The sequence below is a fragment of the Myxocyprinus asiaticus genome, chromosome 2 (assembly GCF_019703515.2).
Source record: "Myxocyprinus asiaticus isolate MX2 ecotype Aquarium Trade chromosome 2, UBuf_Myxa_2, whole genome shotgun sequence".
Lineage (NCBI taxonomy): Eukaryota > Metazoa > Chordata > Actinopteri > Cypriniformes > Catostomidae > Myxocyprinus > Myxocyprinus asiaticus.
The window spans coordinates 63,732,614-63,750,478 of record NC_059345.1 but is presented as its reverse complement, the minus strand read 5'-3'; the positions used below and the strand labels follow the sequence as shown (position 1 = coordinate 63,750,478).

At 39.0% G+C, this 17,865-nt stretch overlaps 1 protein-coding gene across 1 annotated transcript in view; it reads left to right on the top strand.

The window, feature by feature from the left end:
* Nucleotides 1–17,558, top strand: part of LOC127453106 (uncharacterized) — a 28,612-nt gene extending 11,054 nt beyond the window's left edge. Inside the window, exons 4-9 of the mRNA XM_051719218.1 lie at nucleotides 4,684–4,829; nucleotides 7,672–7,951; nucleotides 9,390–9,529; nucleotides 10,659–10,750; nucleotides 15,558–15,651; nucleotides 15,786–17,558. Of these exons, the coding sequence (XP_051575178.1) occupies nucleotides 4,684–4,829; nucleotides 7,672–7,951; nucleotides 9,390–9,529; nucleotides 10,659–10,750; nucleotides 15,558–15,651; nucleotides 15,786–15,808 (775 nt within the window). The 3' untranslated portion in view covers nucleotides 15,809–17,558. The remainder of the gene's footprint in view (nucleotides 1–4,683; nucleotides 4,830–7,671; nucleotides 7,952–9,389; nucleotides 9,530–10,658; nucleotides 10,751–15,557; nucleotides 15,652–15,785) is intronic.
* Nucleotides 17,559–17,865: the final 307 nt, after the last annotated feature.

Sequence of the window (17,865 nt, the reverse complement as noted above, 5' to 3'; positions counted from 1 at the left end):
CATGCAATTCAACCACTTGCATCTTTCCATCTATGCTCTTTATTTACCTATTAATTTATATTATATTTTAGCATATTAGTGCCATTTAGTAGTTGTTAGATTTTCTTGTGTATCTTTTTGTAAATAAAATTAATTTTATCACAACTGTTTGTTCCTTGTGTTGATAATACATTAAGAGCTCTAAAGGTTAGGTTGAATCTCACAAATCCTTCGGATTAATCAGATGACCAACTCCCTCTAATTTACATATTTCTGATTTATTGAATGGTCCATTTGGATCATTCTTACACTGTTAAAGTGAAATTCTTTATCTAGTACCCCGAGGATGGAGGGAGGAGCCATCTGACATCCATACTCACAAACACATAAACACATTAAGTGACGTGTGATCAAAAATCACCACATACTTTTTTGTGCGTTGTGTGAAGCCCAGTTCATTTCAATTGGTGCCCAGTTTGATTATCACTACAGCACAAACATGATCTTTAAAGTAGAATTCTCTGTTATTTTGTGGAGTAAATGTATTAACTGAGCTTCAGTTGTGTGTTTTTCATCTGTGAAATTTTATGATGATATCAGGCACACTGACAAATTTCTGTGAGCTTGTGCATGTATGTATGCACTTCTTCAAATGTTTTGATGGGGTAGTGATTTACTTTTAAAGCCACACATAACCGGCAAAGATTAAAAATGTTGTTTTAGTGCAGCGGTTGATTAGCAGGTAGAAGTTGCACCCTTGAACTCCTTGGTTTCACCACACTTGCTTGGGGAGTCAAAAATATATCATACGTACTGTATATCCACTGTCATGTGGATATACATCCACATGACATGTATGTCATTTTTTTTTTAGCAAAAAAAAAATTTTTATAGCCTTTGAGGCTTCAAGGCAGAGGTGTAGTAAAGACCAGACCATCCAAGATCCAGACCCAGACCAAGACTAGACCCATCAAGACCCAGATCCAGACCAACACTAGACCCCTCGAAACCCAGACCAACACTAGACACTTCAAGACCCAGATCCAGGCCAAGACCTATCCCCAAGACACAGACCAGTCAGTTCAAGCACCAGGCAGTAAATTTAAATGAACCAAGATGCTGAATTTATATTTAAAGAATCTTCTTTAAAAGATTTCAAATGCAAATTTGACCACTGCAGATATTTTCCAGACAGCTATTTAGAGAAAACAGTCCAGTTTTACAAGACGCCTTTGTAACCCAAATGCCTCAGGTGCAAAAGCAGTTTATTCTTCTACCCTAGTAAAAGTAAAAAAAAATAAAATAATAAAAAATATATGGCTCATATATGGCTTTTTATTATAGACATCATTTTTTAAAAGGAATAAATAAACAAATCCTAAAAGGAACGCTAATAGATTGTTAATGAAATAATACAAATTCAGTTTATCCAATAGGATCTTAACGTATTCTTAGTGGATACATATCTGATTGGTTAAATATTATGAAAAAGTCCTTCAAGATTTTTTGCATCATAAATTAACTCTCAAAACACAGATGGCTGATTCACATGTTAACACTGATTAGCAAAGATTAATTTGGCATTTAAAGTTAAACCAAGAGATGGAAACTTAACTGAAAACTATTGTTGGAAAATTAAATTATTGCATCTATTATGCATCTATGCAACTATGCATCAACAGAATGTTCTTAACTGACAATAACACAGACCATCTCTAATTGAAATAAAGAAAAACAAATGCTGATGTAAAACAATTGCAATAATTGAAAAGAACAGTTTGAAAGAATTGATTCACAGAAATGAGTCGGACTTCCCAAAACGTCCTGGTTACTTGCGTAACCTCTGTTCCCTGATGGAGGGAACGAGACGTTGTGTCGATGTAGTGACACTAGGGGTCACTCTTGGGAGCTCTAGACACCTCTGGTCTTTGATAAAAGGCCAATGAAAATTGGCGAGGGGTATTTGCATACCACACCCCCAGACATACGGGTATAAAAGGAGCTGGTATGCAACCACTCATTCAGGTTTTATGCTGAGGAGCCGAGACAAGGTCACGGCCATTTCAGCGGGTAGTTTAGTGTTGTGGCAGGAGGGACACAACGTCTCGTTCCCTCCATCAGGGAACGGAGGTTATGCAAGTAACCAGGACGTTCCCTATCTGTCACTCACTAGACGTTGTGTCGATGTAGTGACACTAGAGGTCCCTATACAAAACGCCACAACTGGCTGAACTGTGTTACGTGAACTGGCGGTGTGTGATGGGCAGACCGCTGTGTGCCTCGTAGCCAGCGCACCAGGCCAACACGTAACCTCCCCCAACACTGTTATGAGTGTCCTTTGGTACAAGTTGACTACCCAAAAGATAGAGATGGGCTAGTCCAGTCGTGGCCTCTTATCCCCCTTTTATTTCCACTCCCTAAAAAAAGGGGGATTATCCGACTGGGCCAACCAGGTCTAGTCGGGGGGGTGTCCCTCACAAGGGGAGGACACCGTGGAGACCACACCTCGCCCAGAGAGAGGGGGGGGGTATTTAAGTGGAAATACGTCACATTGTCTTGCCGAGCTATGTTGGAAATATGCCATGTGGAGAAGTCCCATTGTAGGTCCTACCCTATGGGGGAGGAGTTACTACAAGCATGGAGACTGGGGCAGAGGGGCCTCTGCCCAAGGAAGATGCAGTTTGCCAACAGGGAAACAAATTAGCGGAAGATATATGTCGCATGGGGTTACCTACGGGGAACCGCCACATGCGGAGCACCTACCCTTGCACAGGGTCTGTGAAGTAGGCTCACTGGGGGAAACACATATTTGCGCAGTCCAGGGGGCCAGCTGTGTGCCAGCGCATCTATACCAAGAGGTGCCTCGGTCAGGGCGTACCAGAGCGGGCAGTGGGAGGATTCCTGGGAGGCGAACAGGTCTACCTGTGCCTGTCCGAATTGACTCCAGATCAGCTGGACCACTTGAGGGGGGAGTCTCCACTCTCCCCTGAGGGTAACCTGCCGTGATAGCGCGTCCGGTGCAGTGTTGAGGTCGCCCGGGATGTGAGTGGCTCGCAGCGTCTTGAGGTGCTGCTGACTCCAGAGGAGGAGACGGCGGGCGAGTTGTGACATACAACGGGAGCGCAGACCGCCTTGACAGTTGACATATGCTACCGTTGCCATGTTGTCTGTCCGAACTAACACGTGCTTGCCCTGGATCAACGGCCAGAACCTCCGCAGGGCGAGCAGAATTGCCAGCAACTCGAGGCAGTTGATGTGCCAACGTAGCCACGGGCCCGTCCATAAGCCGACGGCTGCGTGCCCGTTGCAAACAGTGCCCCAGCCCGTTTTGGAGGCGTCTTTCTTGACCACGACGCGCCTGGAGACCTGCTCGAGGGAACGCCTGCCCGTAGAAACGTGAGGTCGGTCTAAGGGCTGAAGAGATGGTGACAGATCGGCGTGATGGCCACGCGATGTGTCTCGCGGCACCATGCCCATGCAGTGTTGGGGGGCCTCCAGAAACAGGGTTGGGAACCACTGGCCTAAGATTATCACTACATAGTTCACTCACAGAACATTACTCTGCAGTCTCTCTCTCCTCCCCCTTTTGAGTTGGGTGAGAGTCAAAGATTAAATATGCTGTGGCCTGTGGGTTATTTTGACCGCAGTAGCCAGTGGCATAAGTCAGAGCAGATGTTTGTATGCTTTTGTGGCTGCAACAGAGGTATTTCTGTGTCAAAGCAAAGACTGCCTCATTGGCATGTTGATGCAATTTCGAGGAGCGTGGAATCCTCATGGGCTTTGGCTAGAGGTGCGTCCTTGGAGGACATTTGTATGGTGGCAGGATGGTCCTCTCTGCATACTTTTGTCAGATTTTATAATCTGGACAAATGTTTGACTCCTGCTTCCCAGGTTCTCTCTGTTGTAACAGGAGTAAAACCATAGTTTTTATGTTTTTAAGCTTTATTGCGCACCACTGTATGCTTATCACACGGGCTGAAACAATTGACAGCTACTTTTCGCATGGGGTGAATGTATTCATTCCCCATTGCACCACGCAATGTAGAAGTTCCAGAAGTGGCCATACTCACTAGTTTCTGCATAGGCTCATGCCATTTTGCAGAAAATCTGAGGAAATGGCACCGAAGCGGGCGCCTTTAAGGAGCCCCTGAGGTAGGTCCTTATGAGCGTTGCTTAAACGCCATCTGCCAATGAACTGGAATGATTGTATAGGGCTTCAGACCACGTGACCACTGACGTGTCCCCATTGTGTCATCACGCAACATCTTGTTCCCTCTTAGGGAACCAAGGTTACGTACGTAACCAAGACGTTTTCGTTGTTTTGTTATTTACCATGATCTAAGTCATAATTTGTTTGAAAAATAAAAAATAAACTTTTATTCTAATAAACAAAGAAAAGTCATTAGGGATATTAAGTGTGACCTAACATTTTTGGAGGCACTTGCACACCCTGGCACACCTGTGGTTATGCCAGCGGTTATCACATAAGCACATTTTTAGGTTACCCATTTTTTCAGTGTTACCTTCTCTGCGTTCATAGTTGTAAATGTAACAGTACAAAAATAAGACAAATATATAATTTTATAAGTGTCATAATGTGTATAAATATAGTTTACTTTGAAAACATCAATCTTTTATTATTGAATTATTGATTAATCATCATTGATTGCTACCGATTTGATTAGTCTCTCTCTGTCTCTCTAGATGTGCTGTAATTCCCAGTATTCCATCAGGTGAGACCGACACATACTCATGTCATGGAATGGAAGGACGTTATGTGTATGTAGTTATTCCTGGAGATTCCAAGTTCCTAACTCTCTGTGAGGTAGAAGTCTATGGGGTTATGCCAGGTAATACAGTGCTACATAGCAATTTAGGATAATGCTTAATACAAAATAGATCTTCAAAAATAATATTTTACGGGGCATAAACACTTTCTTGCGTGATGTTACTTGTATCTTTACCTGTAACTTTGATCTGTGTGTAATGTCCATGTTTACCTATAAGAGAAACCATCTTAACCAACATATGTATCACTCCACCTATCTCCTACCTCATAAAAATGATCTAGAAAGTCAATTTATTGAAGTGTAAATACCTTTCCTTTCCAGGTTCACTACAATGGGAGACACTGGAGAACCCATTGCTTATTATTATTATTATTATTATTATTATTATTATTATTATTATTTGTCTGTAAAAATTATGACTGCCCTTGCATTTTAAGTGGTATTTAAATTAAGTACAGTTCTAGTCCAGGTCAGGTCTAGGCCTCACACAGATCTGGTAGAAATGGTTGGGAATTAATTAATTCCTGGATGAATAAAAACCTTCTCAAACACATTTAAAGCAGGGACTAAAAACGATTCAAGGAATGAAATCCGAAAATGAATTAAATGTTTTTGCAAAACGAAACAAAGAGCAGGAACGTAGCCCCTTTTTAAATTGTTCTGGAGTAAAAACTTTATTTTTAAATGATAGAAACCAGTTAATAACCGGTTAATTTCATTCAGAATTTTTTTTTTTTTTTTTTTTTTTACATAAAACAAAAGACCAAATGGTTTATCACACAAAACTTTCGGAACTACACCACTTCCTGTTGCTCAGAAAAATTAGGCTTCTCTCTTTTTAGTACATTTACAATTATTTATTTAGCAGACGCTTTTCTCCAAAGCGACTTACAACTGAGGAATACAACAGAAGCTATTTATACTAAGGAGGCAGTAATAAGATAAGTGCTGTAATACAAAGTTGCAAATTGCTCATAGAAGCACAACTGGAGAAAGGTGAGAGAAAGTAGTGAAATATTTATTTAATTTTTTTAATGAAGAAAAAAGACAGCTATTGCATTAGTAGGATTGGGTCAAGTACTCACGAAAGAGATGCATCTTTAGATGTTTCTTGAAGGTGGCTAGAGAATCAGCTGCTCGGGTGGAGTTTGGCAGATCATTCCATCAGCGAGGAACAGTTGAAGTGAATGTCTGGGAGAGTGATTTTGTGCCTTTGCTAGGTCACTGCTCACCCACTGATTGTAAACTTTTGGAGGCCATACAGACTTAAAGTAACGAGTGCAGATACGGGATTGCCAAGTCAGTGGTTGTTCTGTAAGTGAGCATCAATGCCTTGAACTTGATTCAAGCATCCATTGGCAACCAGTGCAGTTCGAGGAAGAGATGGCATAATGTACACTCTCTTGGGTTTGATGAAGACCAATTGTGCCACTGGGTTCTGAATCAATTGCTGAGGTTTGACTGTGCATGCAGGAAGTCCTGCCAGAAGAGCATTACAGTAGTCCAGTCTAGATATAACAAAAGCCTGGCCAAGGTGTTGTGTAACATTCTCAGATAGGATGGGTCTGATCTTCCTAATGATATATAAAGTAAATCTGGATGATCGAGCTGTTCTTGAGATGTGGTCTGTGAAGTTTAACTGATCGTCAAACACAACCCCAAGGTTTCTGGCTGTCCTGGATGGTGTAATTTTTGAAAAGTCTAGTTGAATGGAAAAGTTATGATGAACTGCTTGGCTCACTTGAAAAACGAGAAGCTCCGTCTTTGCTGGATTGAGTTGGAGGGGGTAGAACAGTAGGTCATGATGAGCATGTGCTTTGATTCTGAAGGAAACTGCTGCATCACACATTTCAGTGACTAATTGCATTCCGATGTAGCATTCCGTGACAAGCTGAAGACCTTTTTAACAGCTATATATAATTACTACATGCCATATACATGCACATCTAATCCAGATACAAGGAAAAATATTTGGTAAAAAGTAAATCTCTCACTAAATGATTGTTAGATATGATGCATTAATACAGATTTGATGTTTCTGGGTTTTAAATTAGAAGCATGTCTGTAATTAAAATAAAATCATCCATACAGTAATTTTTTTTTTTTTTTTTTTTTTTTTTAGTTAGGCTTTTGTGATAATGTTTGATTTCATTATTACAGCGAATGAGCCAAGAGCAATGAGTGTGTGCTCCCTTCTGTTTTACTACAGTGCTGGTTATGAAATCAGTATAAAGTTGATTCAGGACTTTATTAGCTCCAGAAGAACATGGTCTGTGCATAAGCTCTCAGTGGGTACACCAAGTTTTAAAGAATAAAAATAATTTGGCCTGCATTAGGTGATGTTTATTTCAAAAATGCCCCACGCAGTATGTAAACAGGAGAGAGAGAGATTTAGGCTATTGGTTTTAGATGGCCAGATGTGTATTTGAAATATTTATGGGGACATATTAAATATTAAGAATGCATTTATTGAAATGACATTATTTTATATAAGTCACTGTATACTATGCTTGTTATGATTTCTAAGCTGATAATTCCCCTACATGGTAAAAAATGTAATTGCTTATTTTCACTTATTTTGGGTGAGGCAAGTCCCTTATTTTGAACTTGTTTTTCCAGACCAGGTCCCTGGTTTCTCTTGAGAGATCTGGCAAACACTGTCATATTAAAAAGAACATTATTATCCAGTCTTATTGTTTCGTTCTAACCGGTTACCATTTAAAAAGGAGACTGCAACAGAAAAATACCAGTTCAGCTCAGAACGAACCGAAATTGAAAACATTTTGTTTTTAGTCCCTGCTGTAAACTATTAAAAAAAGAAAAACGTTGACTAAAAACATTTAGACACACTTGTACTCCCTTTTGTAGGTTTAGTCTCTCAAACTCTTGTTACATTTTACAGGAAATTTGGCAGTAGGACAAAATGCAACACAGTCGTCAACAAATGGCCTCTGGTTTGCAGAACAGGCCATCGATAGTAATCGAGGTCTCTTGAAGTCATCATCCGCGTGCTCCTCAACAAACAGTGAGAATTACCCATGGTGGAGGCTGGACCTGCGTCATGTGTACGAAGTTAGCAGAGTGGTCATCACTAATAGAGTAGATTGCTGTCCAGAAGAAATAAATGGAGCAGAGATTCGCATTGGAAACTCTTTGGAGAGCAATGGCAACATCAACCCCATGTGAGAGTCTCTTTCAATAATGTTGTTGGGTTATCCATAAAAGTGACCGATTCCTCAAGCAGGAAAATATACGAAAGAATAAATAAAAACATAAAATCAAAAATGTATAAATTGTTTCTCCCAGACAGCACTGAGCTAAAATGGAGAGTTTTACTCACTCTCAACAATGTTACAAACTGCACTGTAAAAAAGTTGTCAGATAACCTAAAAGATGAGCTTCATGTGGTAACATCTACCTGTATATTAGCTGGTTTCGTTAAAGTATATACAGTATATGTGTGTGTTTGTGTGTGTGTGTGTGTGTGTGTGTGTGTGTGTGTGTGTGTGTGTGTGTGTGTGACTAAATTAACCTGAATACATTAGTTTAAACCAACTAAAGCAATTAAGGGTTATATCAAGTAAAAATCAATCTTTAAGGTAATTGCAGCTTCTGTAGGCTCAGATTTGCCAAGATTCCAAAGTCTACATTGAGAAGTCAGATCTTTCAAGATTATCTCAAAGTTCTCATTAAATTCCACCAAAACCAAATTATCTAAGCTGTGTTATCCACATTAACTGCATAGCTCCTACATTGTAAAATTTTGTAATCTGCAATAGAGTGCAACAGTCTAGTTCCTAAAGAAAAAAAAAAACACACATACATTTTTTTTCCACAGAAAAACTGATTTTCATCGATAACTTATAAAACTTTAAAGACAGACCTAGTTTGAGCTCCGGGGTTGTTGATTGATGGTATATGCTTCCGTTGAAACCATCCGTCTGCATTATTTCAATTTCACTGTATAAAAATAGTGTTTGATGGTGTAATTTATGGTAAAAAACTACATTACCCATGAGAGCAGTACAGAGAAAGCTTCACCAATCAGAGAACCACGGCCATCCAAGCTGCAAAACGTGCCTCAGAGAGACCGCCCATTCCCATGACGCACCATGAATGACACAATCGAGTTGGTGTCTCTTCACCCTTAAACTAGCTATATATTTGTACATATCGGAATATTTTGCAATAAACTTTAAATATAAACCTAAAATCAATAGTTATATATATTCCCATAGGTTTTTATTCAATGACATAATTCGCAATGCTTCATGGAATTGTAGTCCGTGCCCTCATGAAATACGGTAAGTACACAGCCTTGAACCTTTGTCTTTTTGTCCAATTATCAAAGACTTTTTTGCTGTACCGCCGCTCCCTACAAACATATTACGCAGCCCTTACTCACACGTTATACGTTATTCAAGGACCCAAAAGATGATCGCATTGGGCTCGCACTTTCGCACCATGCATCGCAACCCCATAACCATAACTAACTATAACAAATAACTAAGAACTTAATTCAAAATGGGCTATATAAGACATTTTCCTTTAGGAATCTCTCTTTTTCTTCCCCTTTTTTCCTGTTTTTTAATGATTATGTTTTTCTGTCTCTCTCTGTAGATGTGATGTGATTTCTAGCATTCCAGCTGGTGTGTCCACCACCTTCTTCTGTAACAATATGGAAGGTCGCTATGTGAATCTGATCATTCCTGCTGATTCAAGGGTTCTCACTCTGTGCGAGGTGGAGGTATACGGTACAGGTAATTCTGTAGTACTGTTGAAACAATACTACCTGAAAGTAACTACTAAAAATGTATAATATTTAATAGTGTGGCATGATAACAGAATCATAGTCTAATACTAATTCAGTTTAGTTTAATTTGTATTGTATTTAATTGCTGTCCTTTTTTCTTTAACTCATTACATACAGTGGCCCCAAAAAGTATTTGGAAATTTAAGCCACACTTAAACATGTATGAATGTCTTTGCATTATAAACAAAATATCAAACCAAGTGACATTTATTTTAGAGAAATATAGCACTAATGCAATTATGAAGCAAAACGGTCCATGTCCGTTTGATAATTTGATTGTCAATTTAAAGTGAGTGTGAGAGAGAGAGAGAGAGAGAGAGAGAGAGAGAGAGAAATATGATTTTTTTGCTCAGGGGTAGAACTTGAGCGCTTACAAATAATGACAAATGTTACATCTTGGCGCCGCAGATGGCCGTCTCGGTATGGAGCTCTCCAGTTCTTTTGCTGTTTTTGTTTGTTTGTCCTATGTTTAATTTATTTCAGATCAGTTTTATTTTTATGTCACTATATGTATATGTGTTCAAATGTATATGTTTGTGTACTGTATGTATGTATATATGTTTGCATTTGCACTGGAAGCTTCTGTCACCATGACAAATTCCTTGTGTGTGCAAGCATACTTGGCAATAAAGCTCACTCTGATTCTGATCATCTAGAGTTCAAAAAAACGTACTGAAAACTTGCCGCAAACTTCCCACTCATTTTTTTCACATGCAAATCAGCTTGCTATTCGCCAAAATTTTGCCAGAAGTTTGCAGCTCTTCACCGGTAGTGGTGAATCTGCAGCAAACCTTTGGTGACAAAGAAGAGTATGCTGCAAAGCTCATTTGCATGTGACAATAATGAGTGGCAAATTTGTGGCAAATTTGCTGCAAGTTTGCCAGAATTCTTGATTTTTGTAAGGTAGTTTACAGCTTGAATATTTAATTTGCACATGTGCATGGTCTTCCTTTTAGAATAGTCTTGGTTTTCACAGTGCAGACTTTGTTGGGGCATGCGAGGGCATGTTTGATTTCTGTGTGTACACATAATATGTATTTCTTGGGTTTATGTGCCTTTATATGTTTGCTTGATAGGTCCCCTTTTAAAGGAATCATTTATGAAGATACATTTTAAGTACAGTGCAAGTCTGACTGAACCTGCAATTCAAGTCAACATACTTACACAGGTGAGAGAGGGAAAGATATAAAAAACTTAGTGTATTATTATACACTATATTGCCAAAAGTATTCGCTCACCCATCCAAATAATTGAATTCAGGTGTTCCAGTCACTTCCATGGCCACAGGTGTATAAAATGAAGCACCTAGGCATGCAGACTGCTTCTACAAACAATTGTGAAAGAATGGGCCACTCTCAGGAGCTCAGTGAATTCCAGCGTGGTACTGTGATAGGATGTCACCTGTGCAACAAGTCCAGTCGTGAAATTTCCTCGCTACTAAATATTCCACAGTCAACTGTCAGTGGTATTATAACAAACTGGAAGCGATTGGGAATGACAGCAACTCAGCCACGAAGTGGTAGGCCACGTAAAGTGACAGAGCGGGGTCAGCGGATGCTGAGGTGCATAGTGCGCAGAGGTCGCCAACTTTCTGCAGAGTCAATCGCTACAGACCTCCAAAGTTCATGTGGCCTTCAGATTAGCTCAAGAACAGTGCATAGAGAGCTTCATGGAATGGGTTTCCATGGCCGAGCAGCTGCATCCAAGCCATACATCACCAAGTGCAATGCAAAGCGTCGGATGCAGTGGTGTAAAGCACGCTGCCACTGGACTCTAGAGCAGTGGAGACGCGTTCTCTGGAGTGACGAATCACGCTTCTCCATCTGGCAATCTGATGGACGAGTCTGGGTTTGGCGGTTGCCAGGAGAACGGTACTTGTCTGACTGCATTGTGCCAACTGTGAAGTTTGGTGGAGGGGGATTATGGTGTGGGGTTGTTTTTCAGAAGCTGGGCTTGGCCCCTTAGTTCCAGTGAAAGGAACTCTGAATGCTTCAGCATACCAAGAGATTTTGGACAATTCCATGCTCCCAACTTTGTGGGAACAGTTTGGGGATGGCCCCTTCCTGTTCCAACATGACTGCGCACCAGTGCACAAAGCAAGGTCCATAAAGACATGGATGAGCGAGTTTGGTGTGGAAGAACTTGACTGGCCTGCACAGAGTCCTGACCTCAACCCAATAGAGCACCTTTGGGATGAATTAGAGCAAAGACTGCGAGCCAGGCCTTCTCGTCCAACATCAGTGTCTGACCTCACAAATGCGCTTCTGGAAGAATGGTCAAAAATTCCCATAAACACACTCCTAAACCTTGTGGAAAGCCTTCCCAGAAGAGTTGAAGCTGTTATAGCTGCAAAGGGTGGGCCGACATCATATTAAACCCTATGGATTAAGAATGGGATGTCACTTAAGTTCATATGCGTCTAAAGGCAGATGAGCGAATACTTTTGGCAATATAGTGTATCCTGTTGTGATAGCAGTATTAAATGTATACTTCACCCATCATTACCCACACTCATGTCACTTCATTACTTTCTTTATAATGTGGAACACAAAAGGAGATGTTTTAAATGGATAGTTCATCCAAAAATGAAAATTCAGTCATTGTTTACTCACCCCTGTGTTGTTATAACCCTATATGACTTTATTTATTTTTCTTAACAAAGGGAGAAATTGTGAAAAAAATTTGTGCTCAGTGATGTTATACAGTGGCAGTTTATGGTGACCACTTCTTCAAACTTCAAAAGAATGCAAAATTATAATTCAGAAGTCGAACAAATTATTCCATGAGACTCATGATTGTTATGAAAGCATACAATAAGGTTTGGTGAGAAACAAACCAAAATCTAATGTATTATTTAATGAAAATTTTCACTGACCGTTGATCTCCTCTGCGCGTTCATGATAGGGCACGAGAGCAACAGTTCACGCAGTGCCCTTGCGACATCGGGCGTTCAAGTGAAAACTCATTCTGCACACAAAACAGAGAACAGAACTTACTAAACGTGTCTGAAGAGTTTGTAGTTGTAGAATTGACGCATTTCTATGCCCAGCCTTATTTTTTGAACGGCGTACTCTGAAATCAAACAGAAACACAAAGGAGGCTACAGGCAGCCACAGTCACCATGTCCTAACCTGATGGCAAATGACACGCAATAAAAGGTTTATTTTCTATGGTAATCAGAGTTTTATCCTAACCAGCTATGACAAGCAATGGTACATTCCATCAATCCCTTTTCTATTTTCGGCATTGCGCGGGTAACCCCATCTGCTGTGAACTGGCACTGGTCCAAAAACTTTCAAAAAAATAAGGTTGGGCATAGAAATGCATAAATTCTTCAACTACAAACTCTTCAGACATGTTTAGTAAGTTCTGTTCTCTGTTTTGTGTGCAGCAGTGTTGTGTTCTGTTGTCGCTATAGCTGTGGAGGACCTGTTTTTTGATAAACAAAACAAGTTTTCGGTTCAATCAAAATAAAAATCAAATCACTTTATTGTCACACAACCATATACACAAGTGCAATAGTGGGTGAAAGTCTTGGGTGCAGTTCCGAGCAACATAGTAGTCGTGACAGTGATGAGACATATACCAATTTACAATAAACATCAGATTTACACAACGCAATTTACATATCTAATATACACATAATTACACAATACACACAATATAGAATACACATATACACAATATAGAATACACAGTATACAATAAAAAATAGTACATATAAAATATACAGTAGGTTGTATTGTGCTGTATTGACATTCAGGCTCTCAGTTGATAGAACCAGTTGTCAGTTGAACGCACCAATGTCGTGAAGGGGCTGCGTGAATTGATGCTCTCGGGCCCTATCATGAGATCAACGGTCAGTGAATATTTTCACTAAATAATACATTCGATTTTGGTTTGTTTCTCACCAAACCTTATCGTATGCTTTCATAACAATCATGAGTCTCATGGAATAATTTATTAGACTTCTGAATTATATTTTTTAGTTATTTTAAAGCTTGAATTGGTGGTCATGATAAACTGCCATTGTATGACATCACTGAGCACAAAAATTTTTCACAATTTCTCCCTTTGTGTTCAGAAAAAGAAAGTCATATGGGGTCATAACAACACAGGGGTGAGTAAACAATGACTGAATTTTCATTTTTGGGTGAACTAATCCTTTAATGAATATCACAATCCGTCTTCTCAATACAATGGTTGTGGATAGCGCCTTCCTTTAAAGCTTAAAAAATACCCGAAAGTATCATACAAGTAGTCCATGCAACTTGAGGCTCATATTCCAAGTTTTATAGAGACATATGATTTGTTGTGAAACAACCAGACATTGAAATCTTTGTAGATGACTCTTAACTTGGTTGCACGTTCATGATTGCAAGAGAGAAAATTGCTCACGGTGGCACGTGTTCACGCTAGAAATTGCATTGTTTTAGCACTACACCGTCCCTTCAGAAAATCATTGTGATATTTGGGTCCTCCGACTACTTATTTTTATGTATGGAGGAATGCACCTAGAAGATATATAATAATTATAATTACAATTTTCTTTATTTATCACACATTATATATTTGCACATATACAGTGAAATTCTTCTTTTTCACATATCCCAGCTAGGCTGGGGTCAGAGTGCAGGGTCAGCCATGATACGGCACCCCTGGAGCAGATAGGGTCAAGGGCCTTGCTCAAGGGCCCAACAGTGGCATCTTGGTGGTGCTGGGGCTTGAACCCCTGACCTTCTGATCAGTAACCCAGAGCCTTAACCACTGAGCTACCACTGCCCTATTCACTCTGCTGCAAACCAGAGAGTCAGAGACAGTCACGAGCGAGAATGGTAATAAACTAATATTTTTGTGCAATTCATATTTTTTTGGTGACCATAAAGTAGCCTGGTTGTGTCATGCTGCAGGTGCTAGCAAAATATTGGACCTTAATTCAAATGCACCATCATATATATATATATTAGATGGGGAGATCAATAATATATAAGATTAAGAACCTAAAACACAGATGAACAATTATACTGCCCAACAAAGCAAAATGCAAAACTGATATATGACTGATATCAGGTCTCTTAAACTATGATCAATCTGTGGCAGATGAGTTTGGCTCATATGCTCTGTTTTTAGAGAAAACAGCTGAAGACAGCATCTGTCTTTTTAGCAACACTGAACTTACAACAGAGAAACAGAAGCACGATTCCTGCAAAACACTATTCCAGACATGGTTGCAAATGATACCATCCGGTGTTAAATGACCAGGATATGCCCCCAAATCCATGTTTGGGGTAGCTAGCTAATATTGGCTAGGATGGTGCATTTGAATTAAGGTCCAATATTTTGCTAGCACCTGCAGCATGACACAACCAGGCCACTTTATGGTCACCAAAAAAATATGAATTGCACAAAAATATTAGTTTATTACCATTCTCGCTCGTGACTGTCTCTGACTCTCTGGTTTGCAGCAGAGTGAAGCCGCCTCTTGAGTGTAGAGCGTGTCGTTGCTTTCACCAATGACAAGAATAGAAAGTTTCTGGTGCCATTTTGTGATTGATTGGGGCAGTCTACAGCCCACCCTCAAACTTTGCAACACACAGCCCGCTCCCAAATTTCTTTTAACCAATGCACAAATCGTAAAAAACTAAAATATTGTATTTAACAATATTTAAACATTAAACATTTGCATAATGTTTGATTGGGTGGGCAACCCCTGCCCATGCCTACACCTGTCTTGTGTGCAAGGGTGAATATGGGCGTATATCAGTGTGAAATTATTTATTATGGGCCAATCCCAGAAGGCCCTTATTATTTTCATTAGTGTTCTTGTTAGGGGCACCGAACATGCTGGAACCCTATAATATTTTACTTTTTAAGCTTTACAGTCTGTCACTATCAACTGACATCGTATTGAAATGATGGACCAGGATATTTTCATTTTTGGGTGAACCATTCTTTAAGAGATATGTTAATTTCAGCTTGAAACCGCCCTGGCTAAAGTAGGGATATCTGACGTGGTGTTGCGTTGGTCTATGTTACCCAAATCGGAAGTCCAGAATCAAGCTAAACAAGGTGAGTCTATTCTTACAAGTAAACACTTTAAAATCATCATTCCTTTTAAGTAAAGTAAGAATGCAGTGTACATGTTCAAAAATAAAATGGGAAACAATGTCTTTATGATGTAATTGGCTATGTTTTGTTTGCAGATCAATGTGTCCGAGATAACTAGGGATTGGAAAATCTAAATTCTCTTTGGGACAGCTTCAATGTTCTCTTTCATTTACATTGGCTTAAATATTCTCTGTTCCTCTCTATCATTTACAATGTATGGGATTTACAATGAAACTTTTCACTTAAATTTATTTTTTTTATTTTAGATCCATTTCTTGCATTAGATCTGCTTCTTTTTCATCTAATTTTATTATATATGTAAAGTTCAATTTCATTAATATAGTGATTGCAGAAGTTATTTTTTAGTTTGTTCACTATTTAATAATAAGTTACTTTTGCTTGAATAACACATGACTGAATAGTAAAGTTATTTACTACTAATTTATGATGTTTATGTATTTGGTGTGCTCACCACTAGTTTAGATTTATTAAAAGAGCAAACCATAGTGTAGTACACAGGGTGAAAAAGTGTCACAACCTTCAAGGTGTCATGAAGGTGTCCTTGTATGCAGTGACAAAAAGGGATACAACACATTGGATGAATGCTCAAAAAAGATGTTTTAATAAAGGAAAATAGTAACATAAATTTAATTTTAAGGTCTGCAGCATTCTGGCACGTTCTTGTATTGCTTTGATCTCAATTTGACAAACTCTGTATACAAAATACAGTATCCATGCACAAATCTATATCAATTAACATGACAATGCAATTGTCAAAACACTGTATGTGTATTACACTCTAAGCAATTTCCATAAACTTATCAAATCAATTAGACGATTGTTCTGCGTCTATACTGTATGTGCTTCACTAAATATTTCAGTTGGACAATTTCAGTTTAGAAGTTCCAAACCTTTAACATACTGCAGAATTCTTTCAATATCACAAAAACATGAATTCAGGGGAATCACAGATTAATATTACTTTTTAAAATGTAATTAAACGTGGACAAAATGCATAAAAAAACTCAATATAACACAAAATACAGCTCAACATTTTAATCAGTCACAAAATTCACATGAAATATCTGTAATTGCATTATATTTCTTTGTCTGAAATAACATTTTAGCAATATAATGAATTTTAAAATCGTGCATAAAACAATCAATTTCAAATCAGCTTACATTTTATACGCAATATAAATCATTGATACCACGAATGCAAGGATGGAGTGGTGAGAAATAATATCAAAGATGAATACAAGGATTACAGCCAAAAGGTCAAAGCAATTGAAGAAAGCACCACAATGCTGCAGATCTTAATGTAAAACTTAATTTAAATGCAGATCTTAATGTAAAGCTGTTTTATGTATCAATGTTCGACAAAATTGGCATTTAAGAGACCCATAAAGGTTTAATAGATGCATTTCTATGCCCAGCCTTATGTATTTGAACTGGAGTACTCAGAAATCAAACAAAGAGATTGAAGAGCCTAAAAGACAGCCAGTCACACCGTGTCTTAACCGGACATCTAACAACATGCAATAAAAGGTATAATTTCTATGTTAGAGTTTTTGTACTAAGCAGCCGCGACAAGCGATGAGACATTCTGTTGATCGCTTGGTTTCTGTTTTTAGCGTTGCACAGTGAAGCCCCATCTGCTATGAACTGATACCTGTCCAATACCTGTCATAAAAAAATATTGAAGCAGCATATCATGAGCCGGTTAAAAACAAGTTGATTTTGGCTGAGAATGTTACACCTAACCGACTGTTTTTCTGAGGTCTTGCTCTCTTCAGGCGGAGATTTGTCACAAACACACACACACACACACACACTGGTTCAGCATGGAGAAGAAGTGACACTTACTGCTGTCGTGCCACATTTTGACTCCCTATATCCTTATGTTTAGGTGTAGGGATGGACTTTAGCGGTAGGGACCAAAGATGGTTAGGGTTAGGGGTGGGCTTTAGAGATAAGGGCCAGTCAGATTGCGGGGAGTCAAAATCTGTTGCTCTTGTGCAGACTCATGAACGCACAGAGATCATCAACGGTTGGTCAAGAGTTTTACTAAATAATGAATTCGATTTCAGTTTGTTTCTCATCAAACCTTATGGTACCTTTTAGAACAAGACATGAGGTGCATACAATAATTTATTAGACATCTGAATTATACTT